General features: G+C 37.0%; 1 protein-coding gene across 1 annotated transcript in view; it reads left to right on the plus strand.

The window, feature by feature from the left end:
* The first annotated feature begins 1000 nt into the window (after window positions 1–1000).
* The window catches only part of PUM3 (pumilio RNA binding family member 3), a 38885-nt gene continuing 19419 nt past the window's right edge, over window positions 1001–20466 (plus strand). Inside the window, exons 1-12 of the mRNA XM_045562240.1 lie at window positions 1001–1186; window positions 6366–6457; window positions 7574–7792; window positions 10401–10536; window positions 11138–11213; window positions 13053–13146; window positions 13406–13472; window positions 14476–14650; window positions 15646–15749; window positions 16952–17030; window positions 18673–18771; window positions 19499–19552. Of these exons, the coding sequence (XP_045418196.1) occupies window positions 6376–6457; window positions 7574–7792; window positions 10401–10536; window positions 11138–11213; window positions 13053–13146; window positions 13406–13472; window positions 14476–14650; window positions 15646–15749; window positions 16952–17030; window positions 18673–18771; window positions 19499–19552 (1185 nt within the window). The 5' untranslated portion in view covers window positions 1001–1186; window positions 6366–6375. The remainder of the gene's footprint in view (window positions 1187–6365; window positions 6458–7573; window positions 7793–10400; window positions 10537–11137; window positions 11214–13052; window positions 13147–13405; window positions 13473–14475; window positions 14651–15645; window positions 15750–16951; window positions 17031–18672; window positions 18772–19498; window positions 19553–20466) is intronic.

Below are 20466 nucleotides of genomic sequence, written 5' to 3' on the forward strand. Positions count from 1 at the left end.
AGTAAAAAAAAAAAAAAAAAAAAAAAAATCTGAAGTTTGACACACCTGAAATCAAGTCCTAATTCCTCAACTTTCCAGCTGTAGTAGGTTTGAATGGTCTGCAAAAGATATGTCCACGTCCTAACTCCCAGAACCTGTGAAAGTGACCTTATTTGAAAAAGGTGTCTTTGCAGATGTAACTAAGGACCTCCATCTGAGATGATTTGGGATTACCCTAGTGGGCCCTAAATCCAATATTAAGCATCCCTAAAACAGACAAAAGACACAGACACAGAAGAAAATGACGTTAGAAGGCAGAGGCAGAGATTGGAGTTGTGCAACCAGAAGCTGGAAGCAGCAAAGGGGTCTCCCCTAGAGCCTTCAGAAGGTAGGCGGCTCTACCAATAGCTTGACGTTGGCGTTCTATCCCGTCAGAGAATAAAGTTCTGTTATTTGACAGGATCAAATTTGTGGTGTTTCTTCATTTGTAAATTGGGGATAATATCCTAACCACAGTTTTATTTCCTGAAGTGGGAAATGGGATACTTGCGATACCCAGGAACAGGCAAACATTAAAAATGACATTTATTGGGAGCTTTTCATGATCATTCCACTGTGCTAAGTGCTTTGCATGTGTTACTTAACTATTTCTATGTTATGGATCAGGAAACCAAAGCTCAGAGAAGCTTAGTAATTTGCCCAGAGCCACACAGCTAGCTCCCGAGATATCCTTTTTATCCTTCATGCTAGCTTGCTTGGAAAGGATGCAAATTAGCACACTCTAAAACTTTAGCTATTTTAATATTAGTTCAGACTACAGGATTAACCGCCTCTCGTTAACCGCACCAGCCAGGTCACTCCTTCAGCAACCCATCGACCCTCGCGAGAAGCCTCAGTTACTCCCTTGGCACGGAAGCGACAGAGTTAATGACATTACTTCCGGGAGCCGCTGACGTAATCGCGGCCCGACGGATCCTTGCAAGGGCCAAAACTCGCGTGAGGCGCAGCCCCGGCGCCTCTAGATGAAGTAAACAGCAGCGGACCAATAGAAACGCCGAACTTCCGAGTTTGGGGTCAGCTCCACCCCTTGGCCCCAGCTCTGCCGCGGTAGATTGGAAAAATTGGACCCGGGGGCGGAGCAAGGCGAGGAAGCGGAAGCGGCTTTCCGGGATCTGCTCCCCGACCTGGCTTGGGCCCCACGTGTGCGGTGAGTGTGGCGGGCTCAGCGATCGCTCCTGGGAGGGCTTCACACTCTGCCGCAGGCTAGTCAGGAGGGTCTCTCGGGTTCGTTGCCTACTGGCAGTCCACTGGGGCATTTTTTTAGGCTGGGAGTTTGGGGATTGACGCGAGCCCGGCTAGGAGGGCGGGGCTACGACCCCTCTTCCCACCGGGTCGCCTGCGTGCTGGGTTAGACAGAGCTAGCTTCCCTCTCCAGCCCCGGCCCCTGCTAGTTCTGATCAGCCCATCCGTCCTGTTTTGACAGCCATTCACGCCGCGTCTAGGTGCTGCGTTTACGGCCCGACTGTACTGTTGCAGGTTGTCCTGAATGTCAAGTTGCAGGTTGTAAGCGCTAGACAGGAAACCAACTGGTTGCTAAGATAGAAGATGGGAGGTCAAAAGAAGTGATCAAATTTTATGGGAAATCTAAAGCACGCCGGGAGGCAACCCTGAGATCTGGACTGCTTTAAGCAGAGGCAATAACGGGCTAAGTCCTGAGGTGGGGGCTGAGAGTACCGTGATAAAAGATAGAGGGATGGAGTGAGGCAAGGTTCTGTAGGGCCTTGAAGGCCATGGTGGGGAATTTTTTTATTTCTATGCAGTGGGAAAACATTACCATGCCTTCATAAACACTGAAGGTTTATAAGTGAGGGAGAAACATAAGCCTTGGTTCTCTTTATAAAATGCATTTAATTTGGAAGTCTAGTGAGAAGACTATTGATGGTTTGCATTAGGGTGGTGGTAGTAGAGATAGAAGGTGGATGGTTAGAGGCATTAATAAGGGGAATTCAAGAAATTTAATGTTACAGACAAGAGATAAAAATGTCAAGGGTAATTCTCAGGTTTCTTGCTTGAGCGGTAGAGTAGATGATGTGTCATTGGCCGAAATGGGGAACGATAGGGCAGAGAAAAATAGATGGGATATTGTTTGGGGGTGGTTTGCAGTGGAAATATAGAGAACTATATTTTGGACATATTAAATGTAAGGTGCCTGTTAGACACATAATCAGAGATGTCAGGTAAGCTGTTAGATACACAGGTCTGGAGCCCAAGGAGAAATTCATAATGGTAAAATAATTTGGGCATACTCAGCATAGAAGAAATCCAGGAGGTTGAATGACATCACCTAGGGAGAAGTGTGGTGAGAGAAGGGAAGTTCACTAGGACAAAGACTTGAGGAATGTCAGCATTTAGAGATTGAGTATTGAATATTTACTGCTTTCATAGCACAATGCTAAGCTTGCTGAGGGAGATAAAGAAGGCTCAATCACATGTCCCTCCACCTCTGGTAAATCTTTGATATTTCCCTCCATAAGGGAGAATTCGGCTCTCAGCTACTGGCTCCCTTAACATTTTGTATAAACTTCTAACACTTAATTACGTTGTGTTTTAATTTTCCGCTTGCCTGTCTCTATTAGAGCACACCTTTATTTTTTTTCCATATTTTTCAACCCATTAGCTTTCTAGCACATAGTTTGTAGATATTAAATAAATTTCTGTAGGAGAGAGGTGGAGCCATCATGAATAACTTTAATATAAATCCCAAAGTGTTATATTTTAAGAAGGATATAAAAATGTGTCATTAGAATAAAGAGAATCATTTGGGAAAGAACAGAAGACATATGGGGGAGAAATTGTAAGAAAATTTCACTTAAGCTGGAGTTGAAGGATGTGTAGGAATTATGTTGCTAGAATGGCTTTAAAGTTTGGAGCGTGAAAAAGAATTTTAAGAAAGTAAAATTGGCTCCTCTGTGGTGTGTTTGAGAGGGCTGATTAGGGCCAAATTTTGAACAGCTATGAATGCCAATCTGAGTTTGAACCTTTCCTGTAGTGGGAAAGTTTTGAAACTATTGGAGCATGGAAATGGCATGAAATAGGTGTGGTAGTGGAAGGTTAACCAGGCCACAGAGTGTGGATTGCAGCAGATTGGATCTAAAGGCAAAACAATCTGAGCAAGGGGTAACAAGAGCATGAATGGGATAATAGAGGGAAGGGGAAAAAATGGGAACAATTCTGAAAGACACTTTGGAATGTAATGATTGGCTATGAAGGGACAGGCGTGGTCCCCAAGCAAAGTGCATTTTGCTTAGTGAAAAAGAAGCAAGACCCAAAAGGTTATATATTGTGTGATTCCATTTATATGATCTTCTGGAAAAGGCAAAACCAGAATGAAAAACAAATCAGTGCCAACCAGGGAAAGGGGGGAGGGGTTGATTTACAGAGGGGTTGCACAGAGGACATTTTAGAGTTATGAAACTTTTCTGTAAGATACTGTGGCAGTGGACACATGACCCTATCCATTTGTCAAAATCCATAGAAGTGTACACCAAAAAGAGGGAACTTGACTATATGCAGGTTTAACAAATCAACCAGCATCTCTGCGGATAGAATGCAGACTGACAAATGAATCAAACTGTACTGTAAACGTAGAACTCCACTGAAGAGGGTATGGGAGTGGGGGAGAAAGGAGTTGACCTAAGTAACTTTGGAAAACAGTGTTTTGAATGTATACTGTGAGGCTAAATAAAAAGGACTGTACAGAAACACTACTATAATTGGTAAATTTTTTTCTCAGGGGTGAATAGTAGGGTTGAACAAATATATAAATAAATTGTAGATAGTGGGAAGAGTTTCTCACTGTCAGAGAAAAAAGTTACAAATGAGCAAGAGGGATGACTAGAACAAAACCTGTGGTGCTTGATTAGAGTTAGAGACATTAATATGAACTTAATGTTATTTTAATAGCTATAGAAGTAAATATAGGTGTGAGTGTGTGCATGGGTTAATATACTTACGTGTATTACCTAGATCTGTCTGCTGAAAGGACCTAGAAACAGTGACACCTCAGTGACAACAAGCACACCTAGCATTTAGATCTTGGTTTTTAAATGCCATTCTCAATTAAAGGAATCAGTGTTCCTTGGAGAAAATTCAAGAGGAACCTGGAGCAAGTGCCAGGAAATAAAAAGGAAGGTGCGGGTCATGTCAAGAGGACACAGAAGCAACCTGAAAAACTTCCTACTGTCCAAAGCTAGAACTATTTGAACAACAAAATAAAGATGGTATTAGGTTATAACCCAAGGAGTAAAATAAATATTTGAGACCATACTGATACAAATAAATAAATAGTTGGAAAAGATGGAACAAATCTTCCCTACAGAAAAATTCAGAATAATAAAGGTAAAAGTAATATGGGAAATAGAAAATCACCAAACACCACAGTAATTGCTACATGCAAGATCCACTGAAGAATGCTAGAATTAGCTGGCTAAACTTTAGGAAGGCACAGGTTATTTGCAGTCTCAAAATATCTTGTCTAAAATGTTTCTTAATTGCTGTGATCTGAATGCTTTGGTACTACTCCCTCTGGAAAGTGGAGCTTAATTTTCCTCTTTTTGGGTTTGGGCTGGACTTAGTGCTTGCTTCTAATAGAATATGAAAAGTGAAAATGGTAACTTTACAGTGGAGAAACCTGGCAAACACTGCTTTGACCAAGTGATCAAGGTAAACATCACCAGTAATAAATCATGTTGATGTCCTGTACCTCCTGAAATGATGCTATGAGAAGAGTACTTCACCTCTGGTACTCTTCCAAAAACATCTCATAACCCCAGTCTAATCATGAGAAAACATCAGGCAAACCCCAAATGAGGCATATTTTACAAAATGCAGCAGAGACATGATCGCTGAATTCAGTATATCCTCAAATAGAAAGAGGACATTAGTGGAAAAACTGGCAAAATACAAATAAACCCTGTAACTTAGTTAATAGTATTGTATGTTAACATTAGGGGAAGCTGGGCAAAGGGTATATGGGAACTCACTGCATATCTTTTCAACTCTTCTGTAAAACTATTTCAAAATAAAAATTGAAACAAATATATATAGAAAACATGTAAATGAATGAATTTTTAGAAAACTACATGCAGTAGGAGAACTAAAGCGATGGTGATAGGGTTATGGTGGCTATAACCAAGTGATAAAGTGACCCTACAGTCAGTCCTGAATACTCTGAGGAAGCTGAGTGATTCAGAGCCCATTCCTTTTTTTCAGGATCATATTAGTAAAGTCTGAATTAGAACAGCATTTTCCAGAATGTTTCTTGGAACTCCACCGTTCCCTTGAGATGTTTCAGGAAAAAGTGGCTCAACTAAGGTTGGAAAATCCTGCATACTTTCGCCTTTGCTTGGCAATTGATAGTTGTATTAGCAAATCAAAGAATTCAAAAAAATCTTTCCTTATAGGCTGATTTAACTTACTGTTTCCCAAATACATTTTATCACAGAACCCTTCTTTTATATCTATTAATATCCTGGCAAATTAGTTTGAATGGAAAATTCTAATCTAGAAGTATCTGCTAGTGTCTAGGGATCCCTAACATCTACTCTTTAGAGTCAACTTTAGAAATAAATTGACCGTACAATTTTGGAAAGTGGAAAAATGAGCCAAATGACTTTGCTCTTTATCTGCTTCTTTCACAGGGGCCTTGGGAAGTTGAGGGGTTATCTCTTGTTTGTCCTCTGCACTATGGGATCTCAGTACCCTAGGAGTGACCTGTTGGGCAGATTGTATAAATGGAATATTAAATATTTCAACATAATCTTGTTTTAGCATTTACTGCAAGCTACTTGGCTGCCTATAAAACAATCACAAGTTAAACATTGGATAGTAATGTTTGTTTTAGCTGTGTTGAGTTACATGGGGATCTTTCAGATAATCCTTTATTTTCTTTCATTAAATTTGAATATGTGGTAAGTACAGCCTATTGTTTGTTCCTAGTTTTTAAGGATAGAGACCAATCAATCAAATAGTGATATTGTCAGTTACTCATCACCAAGTCTTTCCACTTTACAAAATGGAAACACTGATGCTTATACTTAATGTCAATAATGGTCTATTTTTAACCATTGCTGAAGTGCTGCCTCCAGAAATATTAGGGACTAGCCAGCATGTGTGCATATTCTTAGGTTTTGTATTGGTATCTTGTTCATTTTCAGTTTTAAAATCTTAGGGACAGTGATTGTATAATTGCTGGACTTGTGTGGGTACTGTACCCAGGTAGTTTGTGCTCCATCTATGAACTCAAGGACTAAATGTGACAATGACTACTTAATGACTCTTACTTGATGAGCAATTCATTCTCTTTGGTTTGGATTTTTGTTTTCCAGAGTTGCTGCAATGGAAGTCAAAGGGAAAAAAAAATTCACAGAAAAGAGTGCAAAGGCATCACAAGAAAAAAACAGATTTCATAAAAACAATGGTAAGATAGCCATGCCAAAACATGTTTGCCATGTGGTTGGTTGGCCATTGTCCTTGGGGGGTAGGAGGGTATGTAGCATATTTTAATCTGTATTCATGAGCTACGATTAGGATTAAAATAGTAGGAAGAAATAGGTGTTATTGTGTATGAGTTAATGTGGTCCTCATGAAATTTAGACATTTAAGATATTGCCAGAATAATTGAGGAATGCTTTACTCATGAAAGGCCCTTTATTTCAGCCATTGATGCTGTTGCCTCATTTATTTACACTAATTCACCATACGTTTTAATGCTTAATAAATTGGGGCTGGTTAATACATACGGCTGATAAACCAAATACTTACAGCTTCAGCATTTATAATGGTGACGTCTTTATTACTCCATCAGGTGTCAGTATTGCAAAATAAAAAAGTCAGGTACTATATAAATTACTAAATGTTTTCGTAAGCAACCTTTTTTTTTTTTCTGTCAGTAGTCTTACGACATAGCTGTTGCTGTTTTCATCTCATTGTTAGTTTGCAAGCTTTGTTGACCAAAGAAGGTTTTTATCAAAGAATTTTATTATAGGCTTTAAAAAATTTTTTCTCAAAACTAGAAACTTTGAAAGTAAACATTTTTAGTTTTTCTTTATGATATACTTTCTAAATTTCAGAAGTGTTCAATTTATTGTTAGACTTCTATTATGTTAAAGAACCATTGAAGATTATGTATAAGGACTAATGATATGGAATCATTAAAGCAGAATAGAAAGGTATATAATAAGTAATCTCTCATCTCTACTATATGCTTACAACTAGAGAAATATACCAAACCAACAGCAGTGGTTATCTCTAGGTGGTAGAATTGTGGAAAGATTCTATTATACATTTCTCCAGTTTCTAGGTTTTGTATCATGAATGTTTATTAAAGTTTTACAATCAGGGAAAGAGTTTTTAAATTTTGTTTTGAGTGTTTAAATCCTACTCTATTCAAAAGGATAAATGTTGCATATTTGAGAATAAAACAAAGTATGTCTCATTAAAAGTATCTAATTTTCTGTAATGAATGTAATCCAGTGGATAAAAGAGATCTGGGTCCAAAATCAATGAAGCTACAATTATTTATTTTTGTCACTAGCTTCTGGTTCTTCAAAGCCATTCCCAAGAAAAGTTGCTAAGGAGGGTGGATCTAAAATTACATCTAAGAACTTTGAGAAAAGTACCACAAAACCTGGGAAAAAGGGTGTGAAGCAGTTCAAGAATAAGCAACAGGGAGACAAAGCACCGAAGAACAAATTCCAGCAGGCAAATAAATTCAACAAGAAGAGAAAATTCCAGCCAGATGGTAAAAGTGCTGGTAAGTTCTGATTTCTTGAGCATAGTCTCTGCAGAGGCCTTGCCCTGCCTGAGCTAGTCCCTATACCATTGTGCACAGGGACTCTGGAAATGAATTAGAGACCTCCCATTCTTGTTCTTTGACAGGGAACATTTTGGGACAAGAGGAGGGAAAGGCATATTATTAATAGATAGGCTTAAATAAACAACATAGTATCTTTCCTGGTCAAAATCTCCCTCTAGTGTTTAGAGTTCCTTATTTCTTAGACCCTTTCTGAATTACCATAGCCATGGAGTTAAGCTAAATTGTAACGCTTCATACAGGGGAGCATCAATAAAACGTTCCTTTTTGTAGGCTAAAATTAATTTATTAATTCATTGTTCAGCAAAGATTTGAGTTTTCTATGCATTTTCCTCAAGATGGGGGGAAAAAATAGTAATCACTAAGGATATAGGCCCCAATTAATCATCACAGAAGCCAACCTTAAAAGAGCCATTGTGTCCCAGGTAGGTGTCAACCTTGGCTAAGGATATCTTAATAAATAAGAGTCTTATTTAGACCCTGCCCTCGCAGAGCTTAGGCCAGTCTAATATAATCAACCCACAGAGCACTCAGATCCAGTAGCAGTTCCAGAGAAGGTATAGTGCACACATGGCAGATTTGATTTTAATTGGTTCAGGACAAGTTGCTCCCTGCTTGGCAGTGTTGTCAAGGTTCCTTTTGTCTATTGAAACAAACTGCTGATCTCTTCACCACGATGTTTGATGGGTCATTTCTCACCCAGAGCTCTGCTGTGTGTTGTGCAGCACGCCCCTGTTACGCATTGTTCCACACTGGGCTCAACCAAGCCATTTCCAGGTGCCATGTACTGACATACATTTACCTTCTCTGCAACATCCTGAGAATTTCTCTGGTTCTTTCATTCTCCTTTTCTCCAACACAGCATGTCCTAATACTACTCCTTGCTGCCAACAGTCCACTGCCATGGGGCCTTCTCAGTCCCATCCCCTAGTCCTGGTTCTTGCTCCTCACTCTGCCTGAGGGCTCACTAGAGGGGCAGCAGCCTTAGGACAGGGAGATGGGGAGAGAGGAAGGATCTCTTTAGGCCTGCAGGACCCTTTCATGCTCCAGTCCCCATCTTTTCTCTTAATTTTCTTTTCCTCCCTCATCTCCCCACCCCATAGTTTCTCTTCCAGCTTTTCTTTCCTACTCTCTCTAATAGATACCAAATCTTGCTTTCCCTACTAGAGTTCTTGACCACTGCATTTTAAACACATATACATTCATTCTCACATTCAGATCCTGTCATGCGATAGCCCTGATATTTTTTGCTATGGAAGATGTATTCTTAATATTTTGCTATGGGAGATACTTCCCTAACATTTCAAAATGGAACTCTTGATTTTATTTTCTCTCTCTCTCTCTTCTGTATAGTAGAGGATGCCCTAATATTAATGGTAAATATGTCCTCCATTGCCTATAATCCTCTGTATTACCAGGCAGAGACTAAGCAAGGAAACAATAAGAGGAATAATTAAATGCGTTGTAGTAGTGTAGTATATGTTGTATATTTTGTAGCCATTAAAAATTATGTTCTTAAAGAACATTTAATTTCATGAGCAAACAAAATATAATGTTAAGATACAGATCCTGAATTTTTAAAGATGCAGGGGGAAAGGGCAAGAATTAAATAATCAGTGATTATGGCTAGGTTTTGATTTTATAGGAGAAATTTTTTCTTTTCTTTTTTTGCATTTTTTCCAAGTTTTTATAATCAGAGAAAGGGAGATATTTAGAAATAACTAATTTGCCAAAATGTTTCCTGCAGGATACTCATGTAAATAAAATCCATTTTATTAAGTTTATTCTTTGTTTGGCCTCATTGGCTTAATTGGTAAATTACTTGGATTTTGAGGACAAAAAAATAGTAATAGAAAGATACTTGATTTTTGTAGTTTCACTCTGCAGAAAACTTGGAAATTTTGGTTGTGCACTGTCCTGAGTAAGAGACGGCAAAGGGTCATTTCTAGATTTGAATCTTAAATCCTGGCTCTACCACAACTGGTAGTGTGGACTCGGACAAAGACTTAACTGCTTGGTGCCTTTGTTTCCCCAGTGCGAAAGGGGAGATGATAATAGGATCCACTTCATAGGGTTGTTGTAAGAATTAAATGACTTAATACACAGCAGCACTCAGAACAGTGAACTTTTGAAATTGTTTTTCTTGTTTTAATTTGGACTAATTTTTTTTCATTGAAAACTGATTATACCTAAAATTCAATAATCTTAATGTTCTAAAGTAGAATTTTATTTTACAATTCAAAAAAATACTTAAAGTGTTTCAGTAGCTTTTATAATCCTTTTAATGTCCTTAATTTCTTGATAGGTATTCTGCTAAGACTTAATAACGAGCAGTTAAATGAATGATTAGTTTTAACCAAATTTGAAACGTACAAACTGCTCAGAAAATGAAGTAAAATGGAAGTCTATAGGGAATGATATTGTCTTCCTGCTAACTTCCACAATGAGTATTGATGCTGGTTGGTGATTGCCTTTGGTATCTAATTTGTATTTGTTTATGGCACTCAGAATGTTAAATGTAATTGAAAATAATTTCTGTAATAACTAGAATCAGCAGCCAAGAAACCCAAGTGGGATGACTTCAAAAAGAAGAAGAAGGAACTGAAGCAGAGCAGGCAGCTGAGTGATAAAACCAACTATGATGTCGTTGTTCGAGCAAAACAGATTTGGGAGATTTTAAGAAGGTAATACTACCTAATAATGTTTTTATTAGTCCCTTTGGGACAATGGAAAAGTAACAGTGTACCTTGTAAGTAGTGAAATGTCCTAAAATAAATGACATAGCACTTGGGTTATTTAGGTAGTACTCATAACACCCTGGTATGGGCATCAGTACTTGGATATCTGCCCATTGCAGAAATGTGTGGAATCATTAGGATGGCGTCAGATAGGCTTATGAAAATGTATGAGGTTAAAGTACATTTGACATTCTTCCTGAGAGATTTCTGAGAAAATGAAGGGCAATTTCTTATCAGCTAGGTTTTGAGATACTTAAGTATTTGGTATCTTAGACTTGTTTTATTATTTTCTTTACTTCTGAAGTTTCTGGCTGTTAAGCTTTGGATTGATGCATAAAATTATACCTTGTGAGATGAGTTTCTGCCTTTGAGAAAATTACTTTTGTCTGGCTGCTCTGGAATAGTAATTTTAATGGCAGGGGTTTACTGCCTTCAAAAAGAAAATCATGCCGAACCAGGTGAACATATACTGGTAGGGTTTTTAGTTCTGTGTGTTTAAAATAACTTCTTCAACTGTGTTGTTGCCTCCCTCCTTTCTCATTTGTAGAAAAGACTGTGACAAAGAGAAAAGAGTAAAGTTAATGAGTGACTTGCAGAAGTTGATTCAAGGGAAAATTAAAACCGTAAGTAGGGCACACTCATTGTTGCAACTTTAAACAATTCGAAATTGCCTCACTCTCAGGGAAGGGTAGGTGACCATTCATGACAGGTGAACTTGTTATTGTTTCCAGTGTATTTGGCCAAAAACTTCAAAAAATCTTTCATAACACTAACTAAATAGACATTTAATAGTGAGGGGCCTTATTGCTGTGCAAAGACTATCGGTTAGCTGTGTCATTTTTTAATAATTTACTTCAAATAAGTAAGTCAGTATTCTCTTAAGGTTATCTTGGAGAATTTATTAGTTCAGTAGTATCTGTTTAATGTCTTGCTCTGAACTCCACATGATTTACTATGTTCTAAATTGCCAGTAACAGATTCCAGTTTCAGGGCCCCTGCAGGGCAGCCTTTGCCAAAGCATATGCATAGGATGAACCAGATGCTCTGTTACAGTTTGAAGGAATGTCTTGAAATAGCAAGTCCTCAACTGTTTCTTTCTTATAAATTCAGTAAGATCTTTTTGGGCTAGAATTGCCCTTTTGGGCTAGAACTGCTATCAGCTCTGTTTTTAATTTGTAAATGTTTCACACTCAAGAGTCTTCCCTGACTAGCCTTAAGTCACTGCATACCCATGGACTTGGGAATTAGTTTGATGTTCACATTCTGAATCTGCACCTTAAAATATTTGTGCTTTTTGACAATGACAATAACCTATTTGTTGATTATTTATTGTGTGTTTGGAATTGTGCTAACCGATGCATATGTTGTCTGATTTAACTGATGTCATCATCCCTATTGTACATTTGATGTATCTGGGGCTTGGAGAAGTTAAGTTTTTCCTCAGTGTCTCAGGGGTAGCTAGTTGCTTCTCATAACCTTACTTTTCTCATCTGAAAGTAGGAATAATAACAGCTCATTCTTATGGTCGCTTTGAGTTCTAAATAAGAAAAATATATTTAAAGCATGTATATTGGTTATGTAGTAGGTACTCAGTATATGCACAAAAACAGCCTTATTTTTTAAAAAGGTTTATCAAACCTGTCTTAAAGTCTCCCTTAAATTCTTCTGAAATCCACGACTTTGATGGAGGCGTACTGTCACCTTCTGATTTGTTGGAATTAAACAATTTTAAAGACACTAAGCAATGAATAATCGCTCTTGAAGTAGACTGGTAATAAAAATAATTTTGCATGACAGGATTTGTGGGTGTTGCTCTAGAAAATTGATCGGTGGGTCCTTCCAGTAGTGAGGGAGATGGGTTGGAAGATCAGATTTGAAATACAACAGCTCTTCCAGAAATATAACTGGATATATGTACAGGGGTTATAATGAAAATATTAGAAATGGATGATTGCCACTGTGTATGTATATAGTTATATTTGTGTAGCAAGACTTTTAGATCTCGTATCTATACCTTTAGTTACCAAAGCCAAATATTCTTAGATCACTTATATAAAAATCATAGAGTAATAGACTTTTTAAACTAGAATACTTCTCTTTTAGGAAAGGTAACTTCTAGAGAAATGAGAAGTATGGTCCATATGTTCATTAGATGGTTTTGGATTGGTTTGGCTTTAATTACAAAGATAGGAATCTTGCAAAATAGTTAAATCTGTCCCTGCCTCAATGTCATTATTAATTGTACCTATCAAATATGGTAGGCAGTAAAACCAAAGAGTGATGTTCTGTACAATTAAAACAAGTATTTCTACTCTCAAGTAGTCTAGGTTTGATTTTATTCGTGAAGAGTCTACCATTTTTCTAATGAGGAATTCTAAAAGAGGTTGCAATGAAACATAAATAATAAGAAGCATGACTCTTCAGAAGAGAATTAGTCTCACGGCTCACACTTTTTCCTTTAGATTGCATTTGCACATGATTCAACTCGTGTGATCCAGTGTTACATTCAGTACGGTAACGAAGAACAGAAAAAACAGGCTTTTGAAGAATTGCGAGGTATCTGTTATATATCGAAGATTAATTGTTATTTGTAGTAAATCACTTATTTTCTCGTTACCCAAGACTGTCCTAGAAAATTTAGTTGAGATGTGTCTTCTGCAGGATGTTTTTTGTTTTTATTTGTTCTTTACCTGGGACAAATAAAGAGTTAATTTGTGTTTCTAGAATTGTGCCTTTGTTTAGTTCTTTCTTCCCTTTGTTTCCAGAGAACTGACATGAGGATATTAAATCATTGTACTATGTTTTCGTTTTTCAGATGATTTGGTCGAATTAAGTAAAGCCAAATATTCCAGAAATATTGTTAAGAAATTTCTCATGTATGGGTAAGTTGTTTTATTTATATTATGAAATACATTTTTTCTTCCTTTTTTGAAGGCATAGATTCTGACTGTGCTCAAAAATCTGTGGTCCTAGTAATAGCCCTCAGCAGATGTTTGTGATGTTTCTGGGGAAGTAGCACCTTAAAAACAATTTATTGAAATTAGTGTAAAATTATGGTACTGCCTTCACCATTCTTATGGCCATATTTTTATATCTTGAAGCTCTGGTAGAAGAGAAAGGGAATAATTAACGTGTAATTAGTTACCACTATTTAAAGGGTAGAGGGTTAGGAGGGGCAAGTAAGTAGACTGAGGTAGGGTCAACATGGAATGATTTCCTAAATGAGGTAGAATTGGTTCTTGACCAATCTTTTAGAGTATAATAATGTGCCTGAATATGATAACCAGCAACAAAAAAGAGTAACATGCAGTTGATCAATTTTTTTTTAATATATTCCTGGCTATACTTATCAGCTGCTTGATTATTTTAGAATATAGTATAAATACTTTTGAGTAAGTCCTGTTTTCGAAGAGAATCCTAGAATATAATTTCTTATTTGCCTGCATCTTTTCTTTTCTTTTCTCTTTTCTCCTACCCTACCTTTTTTCAAGCTGAACAGTTTAATAGGAATGGAAATTTGGGGGGCACCTACTATTTGCTGGTCACAGTTCTTGGTGCATCTTAGCTCATTCAGTCCTCACATCAACCTTGGTTTTATTTTATAAATGAAGAAGCTAGGCACAGAGATTAAGTAAATTGCTCACGGTCTTTTCAGCGTGTAAGCAGAGCCAAGTTTTGAACATGGGCAGGCTGGCTTCTGAGTCACTGAAAGCTTGAGGTAGAAACACAAGGCAATTCGATTTTCCTACTCATAAGCATTTCTCTGTGAGAACCACCCCCCCAAACATATTGATGAGTTGGCCTTAGGAGAAGTAAGTTATTTTTTATCGTCACCCAGCTTTCTCTCTCCATCATTTATTTTTTCCATGACCTTGTTGGATTTAGGAGTAAACCACAGATTGCGGAGATAATCGGAAGTTTTAAAGGCCACGTGAGGAAGTTGCTGCGGCATTCAGAAGCCTCAGCCATCGTGGAGTACGCATACAATGACAAAGCCATTTTAGAGCAGAGGAACCTGCTGACAGAGGAGCTCTACGGGAACACATTTCAGCTGTACAAGGTGACATTTCCGGAAGTTTTTTTCTGTATGCTTTTCCTTAACTTCCAGCGTCCTGTTTTTAGAATGTTTACTTTGGCTTTTAAGACCATCTTACACCCTTTATTCTCTCAGATGATTTTGTCTCTGATGTAGTGAGCAAGTGGTCATACTTATGTTCCTCATTCTCACAGAGCATGGGTTTAAATCCCATTCAAATTGAACTACTTTTGCTACTCCCTCCCACTTTCTCTGTGTGTAATGTTTCAGTACTTCTATTTCTACAATCAGGCTGAGGGAGAAGACTCCTGGTAGTTAGCAAAGCTTTGTCGCCACCCCCTAGCTAGCTCTGGATGAAGTGCATTGTGCTTTCTGTTGCTACTTTCTCCTGTATTTCTTCGTGTGTGTGTGTGTGTGTGTGTGTGTGTGTGTGTGTGTGTGTCCCTTCTCCAGATTGCATCCAAAGAGGAAGGAGGGTAGAGAGACCTAGCCTTGGATAGAATACAGGGATTGAATCTGAAAGGGCCAGTAATGGAATGAGGACAGTTAAAGGATTTATTTCAAATCCTGGGGCATAAGTGCACACATTTGTCTGAGGGTATATGGATTGATTCCTGGGTTGCCTCCATTTGTCAGGTTCAATTCCTGAGTTGAACTTGTTGCTGTACTTCTTTTGTTAACAGTTCACCATAGAAATATCCAGTTAATTACAAAACACATGGTAGCAAGAATTTCTGAACTTGATCTTATGGTTAGACGCATGCTAGGTACTTGGCAAGTACCTTTTGGCTGGTTGACTTGGTTGTTGTTTAGCCTGGCTCTTTAGATACATCGGTAAATGTATAGGCTGAGAATCAGATAATTAAGAATTATTTCATGAGTGCATAGACAGTGGGCTTTGTTATGTAAATATGGGAAATCTTAAATTCGTTGAAGCTTGTTGAAAATGGCTATGATTGCTTTTCTTCTGACGTGAAGAGATTGATTAAATTTAGAGGGGTTTGATTTTTCTTTTGCAGACAGCAGATCACCCAACTCTGGACAAAGTGTTAGAGGTGCAGCCAGAAAAATTGGAGCTTATTATGGATGAAATGAAACAGATTTTAACTCCAATGGCCCAAAAGTAAGAAAGAAGTTTTTGTTTTTTCTTAACAAATGGCATTTGAAGGAGGAAAGTTTTACATAACCCTTGCCTAGAAAAGATGGTTATTTTCACCTTACTGTTACTAATCTGTTCTAACTAAGAGTGTAAAATTTTTTACTTGAAACCATTCTTGGTGCCAAAGGATCTCTTGTTTCTAATGTTGTATCCTGTAAAGTGATAACATACAGTAGTGGTTTACAAACTTTTTATAAGCAATGAAACATTCTTTCCCCAAATAAAATGTTGTGTTGAATCCATGTATATTAAATGGTTTCACCAATATAATCTGTTATTTAAATTGGAGTGTAAGACTTAGAAGTCTGTGCATGTGGCCTTCTTGGCATTTGTACCATAGGGAAATGGTTGGGACCAGAATGGCTGGGTGTGACTCCTTGTGCCTCTTTCTCAGTTACTTACTGTGTAACCTTTGACAGCTTAACCTCTCTGTGCTGCAGTTTCCATGTCTATAAAATTGGGTTAATAATGGTACAAACTTTATAAGGTTTTATGAAGATTAAATGGGTTAATAGTTCCAAAACACTCAGGACAGTGCTTTGCCCATAAATTTTGCCCATTAGTTTTGACTGTCTACTTGGATACCCCATGTGAACTGTAGTTCTTTGATGCCTGACCGTCAGCTCGCACTGTACACCTGGGTTCACCAAGTTCCTCTAGGCACTAGAGAGCTTAGATTAAGTTGGTATCATTGCAATTGCTGACACTGTTTTGGTCCATCCAGATTTTAATTCTGCTAAAATTATTCTATGAATGTGATGTATTGTGAAGGGTGCTTGACAGAAGGAAAAGAGCTATACAAAGAACAGGTCCACATGTGGATTTCCAATCATGTGTTCAGTGCTGGAGAAAAAAAATATAGATGTCCTTATTTAAGAGAGAGGAGCACATTTTGAATGATAACTTCATCTTTGCTGGTTAGATACTAGAAATTAGTATTCTGGTCTTGGTTGTAGATGGCACTAAATCACTTTTATAGCCTAATTTTTTTTTTAAATCTTAGTATTGCTGAAAGATACAATCTATCTTATGACAAATGATATTCAGTAGAACTGTTTCACTTGTTTAGATTATTTTAGAACCTCTGAGATTACCTGTCACTGTATGACTATAGTGCCAGATCTGATGTGATTTTTTTGTTGTTGTTTTTGTTGTTTGTTTTTCAGGGAAGCTGTGATTAAGCACTCATTGGTGCATAAAGTATTCTTGGACTTTTTTACCTATGCACCCCCTAAACTCAGATCAGTAAGTTCTTGGTTTTTGTTTTTAAACCAAAACATGGAGGAAAAGCAGTGTAGAAATTTAAAACAACTGCTTTGTACATTGTCTTTCGGAAATTTTAAAGAGTTGCTTTCTTATTTAGAAAGGTAATTCACTGAACTTCCTTTGAACAAGTCTGGTAATCTCACTTAGGTTTTTTCCAGAAAATAATAGAATTGACCCTAGTTTTACTGATTACAGTTTTTAATATATTTTAATTATAATCCAGAGAGTATCCTCTAGCTAACCTAATCTGAAAGTTAACTAACATGCAGGAATATGCATGTGACTTTAAATTTAACCATGCCAATACAAAAAAAAAAAATTGCTGGCGTTAAAGGATTAGGAGAGGATACTTATGTAAAATTAAATGGACCATGAAAACCTGGACTTCATGTGATAGAAGGAGAAGGAACAGAGACTGAAGGTAAATTGCACTGCCCTTCAAGTCAATGATAGGAATACAAATGAGCACTCATCGTTTAGTTCCCTGAACTTTGCTTGTCTCATGATACAATGAGCTCATTGGCGTTTGTTCTCATTGTCTAATAGCAAGGGATAACTAAAGTAATGAGACTGCCTTCTTTGAATAAATATGCTAGATTATACATTCATTGGAATTTTGACCCTCTTAAAATTGGCGTACAATATAATATCCCAGGAGTAGCCACCCACCTAAACTTAGGGTTCGGTGACCATAACAGTATCTTCTCTTATGGGGATTTCTCTCTCTATTTCCCGCAAAACACAGTACCCCCACAGTTCTGGATTTAACTGAGGCAGGACTATATGTTCAGAAGTGATAAAATGATCATTTGAATATATTCAGTGGTAGAAAGTATCTTTTTAGTGTTGAATGTTTTAGTAACAGCAAAAAATCATTTGGAACTTAGTGTGAATGTAAAGTAATGAGACATTATCTTTTCTGGCACTGGGGGCGTTTTCAAAAGAGAGACTTAAGAAAAACCTTTGGGGATAATGAAAGCATAATGGGAATATCTGCATAACTCTCCAACTGGATAGCTTTGAAGGGATTCGTAAATTCAGGGATGTTGGTTGCAAGCTGTGTTCTTCAGATTCAGCTTGGGAAAGGATTGTCCGATACTTGAGGGTGATGTTGCTTGTGCCTTATTAATGAAATTGGCACCTAAGCGGCACCTGCCTTTTTTCCTGGTATGGGGCTTCTTTGCATTTATTTATTTAATATAAATTTTTGAATTGGGAATAGACTAAAATGGGGCCCTGCAGCTGTTTGCTTCCAGAACTCATTTATATCCTATGTACATAGGCTTTGAAAATGTAAATAAGAAATTATATACATTGAAAATGAACACTAAAGGTTAAATTAATCTAAACTACCTTGTAATAAATTAAATTATTTTTTACTAAAAGTCAGATATTGTGTTTAATAGAAATTGCCTGCCAGCAGTACTTACTGCTCTTGATGGAAAAGAATGTTTCTAGAAAGAGGTTGTGTATCTGTTTGTCTACAAAATTAAAAATTAAATTGTTTGCTACCTGCCCTCTCTTCTTTGATTCTCTGTGTATAACTCCCCGCCTGTAGACAGACAGATATAATAGCAGCAGAAGAAAATAAAGCAAAACCCTGACAGCATTTGTTCCCTAGGAAATGATTGAAGCCATCCGGGAAGCGGTGGTGTACCTGGCACACACACACGATGGCGCCAGAGTGGCCATGCACTGCCTGTGGCATGGCACGCCCAAGGTAAGTGTGGCAGCCCTGGCCCGTAAATGCTGCCATTCTGCCATTGGGGCCACGCCTTATTTGCAGGCTTGACTGCCTGTTCTTAGACCTTTAGTCTTCTTTGGTCTTTGCCCTATTGTGCATAAACAACATTATCTTCTCAAAGTTGTGCCTCAGGGCCTCACAGGAATTAGCCATCTTCTAAAGGCCTAGTGTATATTTGCTCCTGTGGGTGTTAAGTACTTTGAGGAAAAGAGTAAAGAACCATATTAATCACAGAGGTCAGCAGAAATGATCATTTCCTTGATCAGCATAATTCTGCCTTCAAAAGGTGGTTGTATTATATCTACTTTTTGATTAATGCAAATTGTATTGAACAAATACATATGCATAGTCACTGTATGGTTGACTCTATGCATTTTGAAGACAGTTCAGACCTTGGAAGAAGGATCCCTCAGATCTCGTTGTATAAGGTGGTTTCTCTGGATTTGCCTTCTGACCTACAATTTTATGGCTCCATATTTATGTTTGAGTGGACTGTCACATACAAGTCTAAGATTGTAATAGCTCTGAGAGGACTTCTCATGAGTATATTGCAGTTTTTTTTAATTCTGCCTGCATAATTATTATTTTCACTAATGAAAAGTATACCACTCAAATGAAAAATTAATATTATATAAAACTTTTAACTATGAAATACCCTTAATCTATAATTTAAAGTTCATTGAGACACATTTTTCTTTTTTAGGACAGGAAAGTGATCGTGAAAACAATGAAGACTTATGTTGAAAAAATAGCTAATGTAAGTATAATAAAACTACATTATTTCTTTTAATTACTTTTAATATTAAAATGAATTTGTGTCCATTATGGAAATTTTGGAAAATTCAGACAGTTACCAGGAAGAAAATTTATTGTTTTATTATAATCTTTTTCTAGGCATATGTCATGTATATTTTTATATATTATTTACACAAAATGGGTGACATACCACATGTATTCTTTTCTCCTTTTTAAATTTAATATTGTACTGTGGCAGTTCTCCATTTTTATTAGATATTCTTTGAAGACCTGATATTTACTAGCTTCCTTAATGAATTTGTCCAGTCATGTTAATTAAATGTGGGAGTTACTGCCTGGTTAAGGTATATACATATTTTAGGCTATAGGTAAGTAATGCCAGATTATACTTCAGAGACTTGATACCAGTTTTCACTACCACCAAAACCGTAGCAGAAACTGAAATGTATCTCCCTTTTTCTTAGCATAAATTTACAGTGTGGTCATAGAAAATTCAAGTTGTTAAATTTTATAGTTCTTTGGAATCCTTTGGCAATGCAAAAAGCTTTCCTAATGAAATTAGTGGATACAAGAAGTTTTTTCTGTGGGATTAATTGCCACCAAAATAGTGTTTGTATGTATTTAGATACTAAATAGTTTTCCATAGTATTATTATGAAATACTATAACTAGAATATACATAGTAATAAATATAATTTTAATTTTTTTTACCCCAACCCCCCTATAATTTTAATTTTTTAATTATATCTTATATTCGACTGATAGGTCGTCAGTAAATTTCCAATTTATTGATAAATTAAAATTATTTAGTGATGAACTACTTTGTCCTCTGAAAAATCCAATGAGAACTACTAGCGTCTAGTGAATACTTATAGGAAATGTTAATTCAAACAAAGATAAAATTGATGCTATGTGA

Source organism: Lemur catta, chromosome 10 (assembly GCF_020740605.2).
Source record: "Lemur catta isolate mLemCat1 chromosome 10, mLemCat1.pri, whole genome shotgun sequence".
Lineage (NCBI taxonomy): Eukaryota > Metazoa > Chordata > Mammalia > Primates > Lemuridae > Lemur > Lemur catta.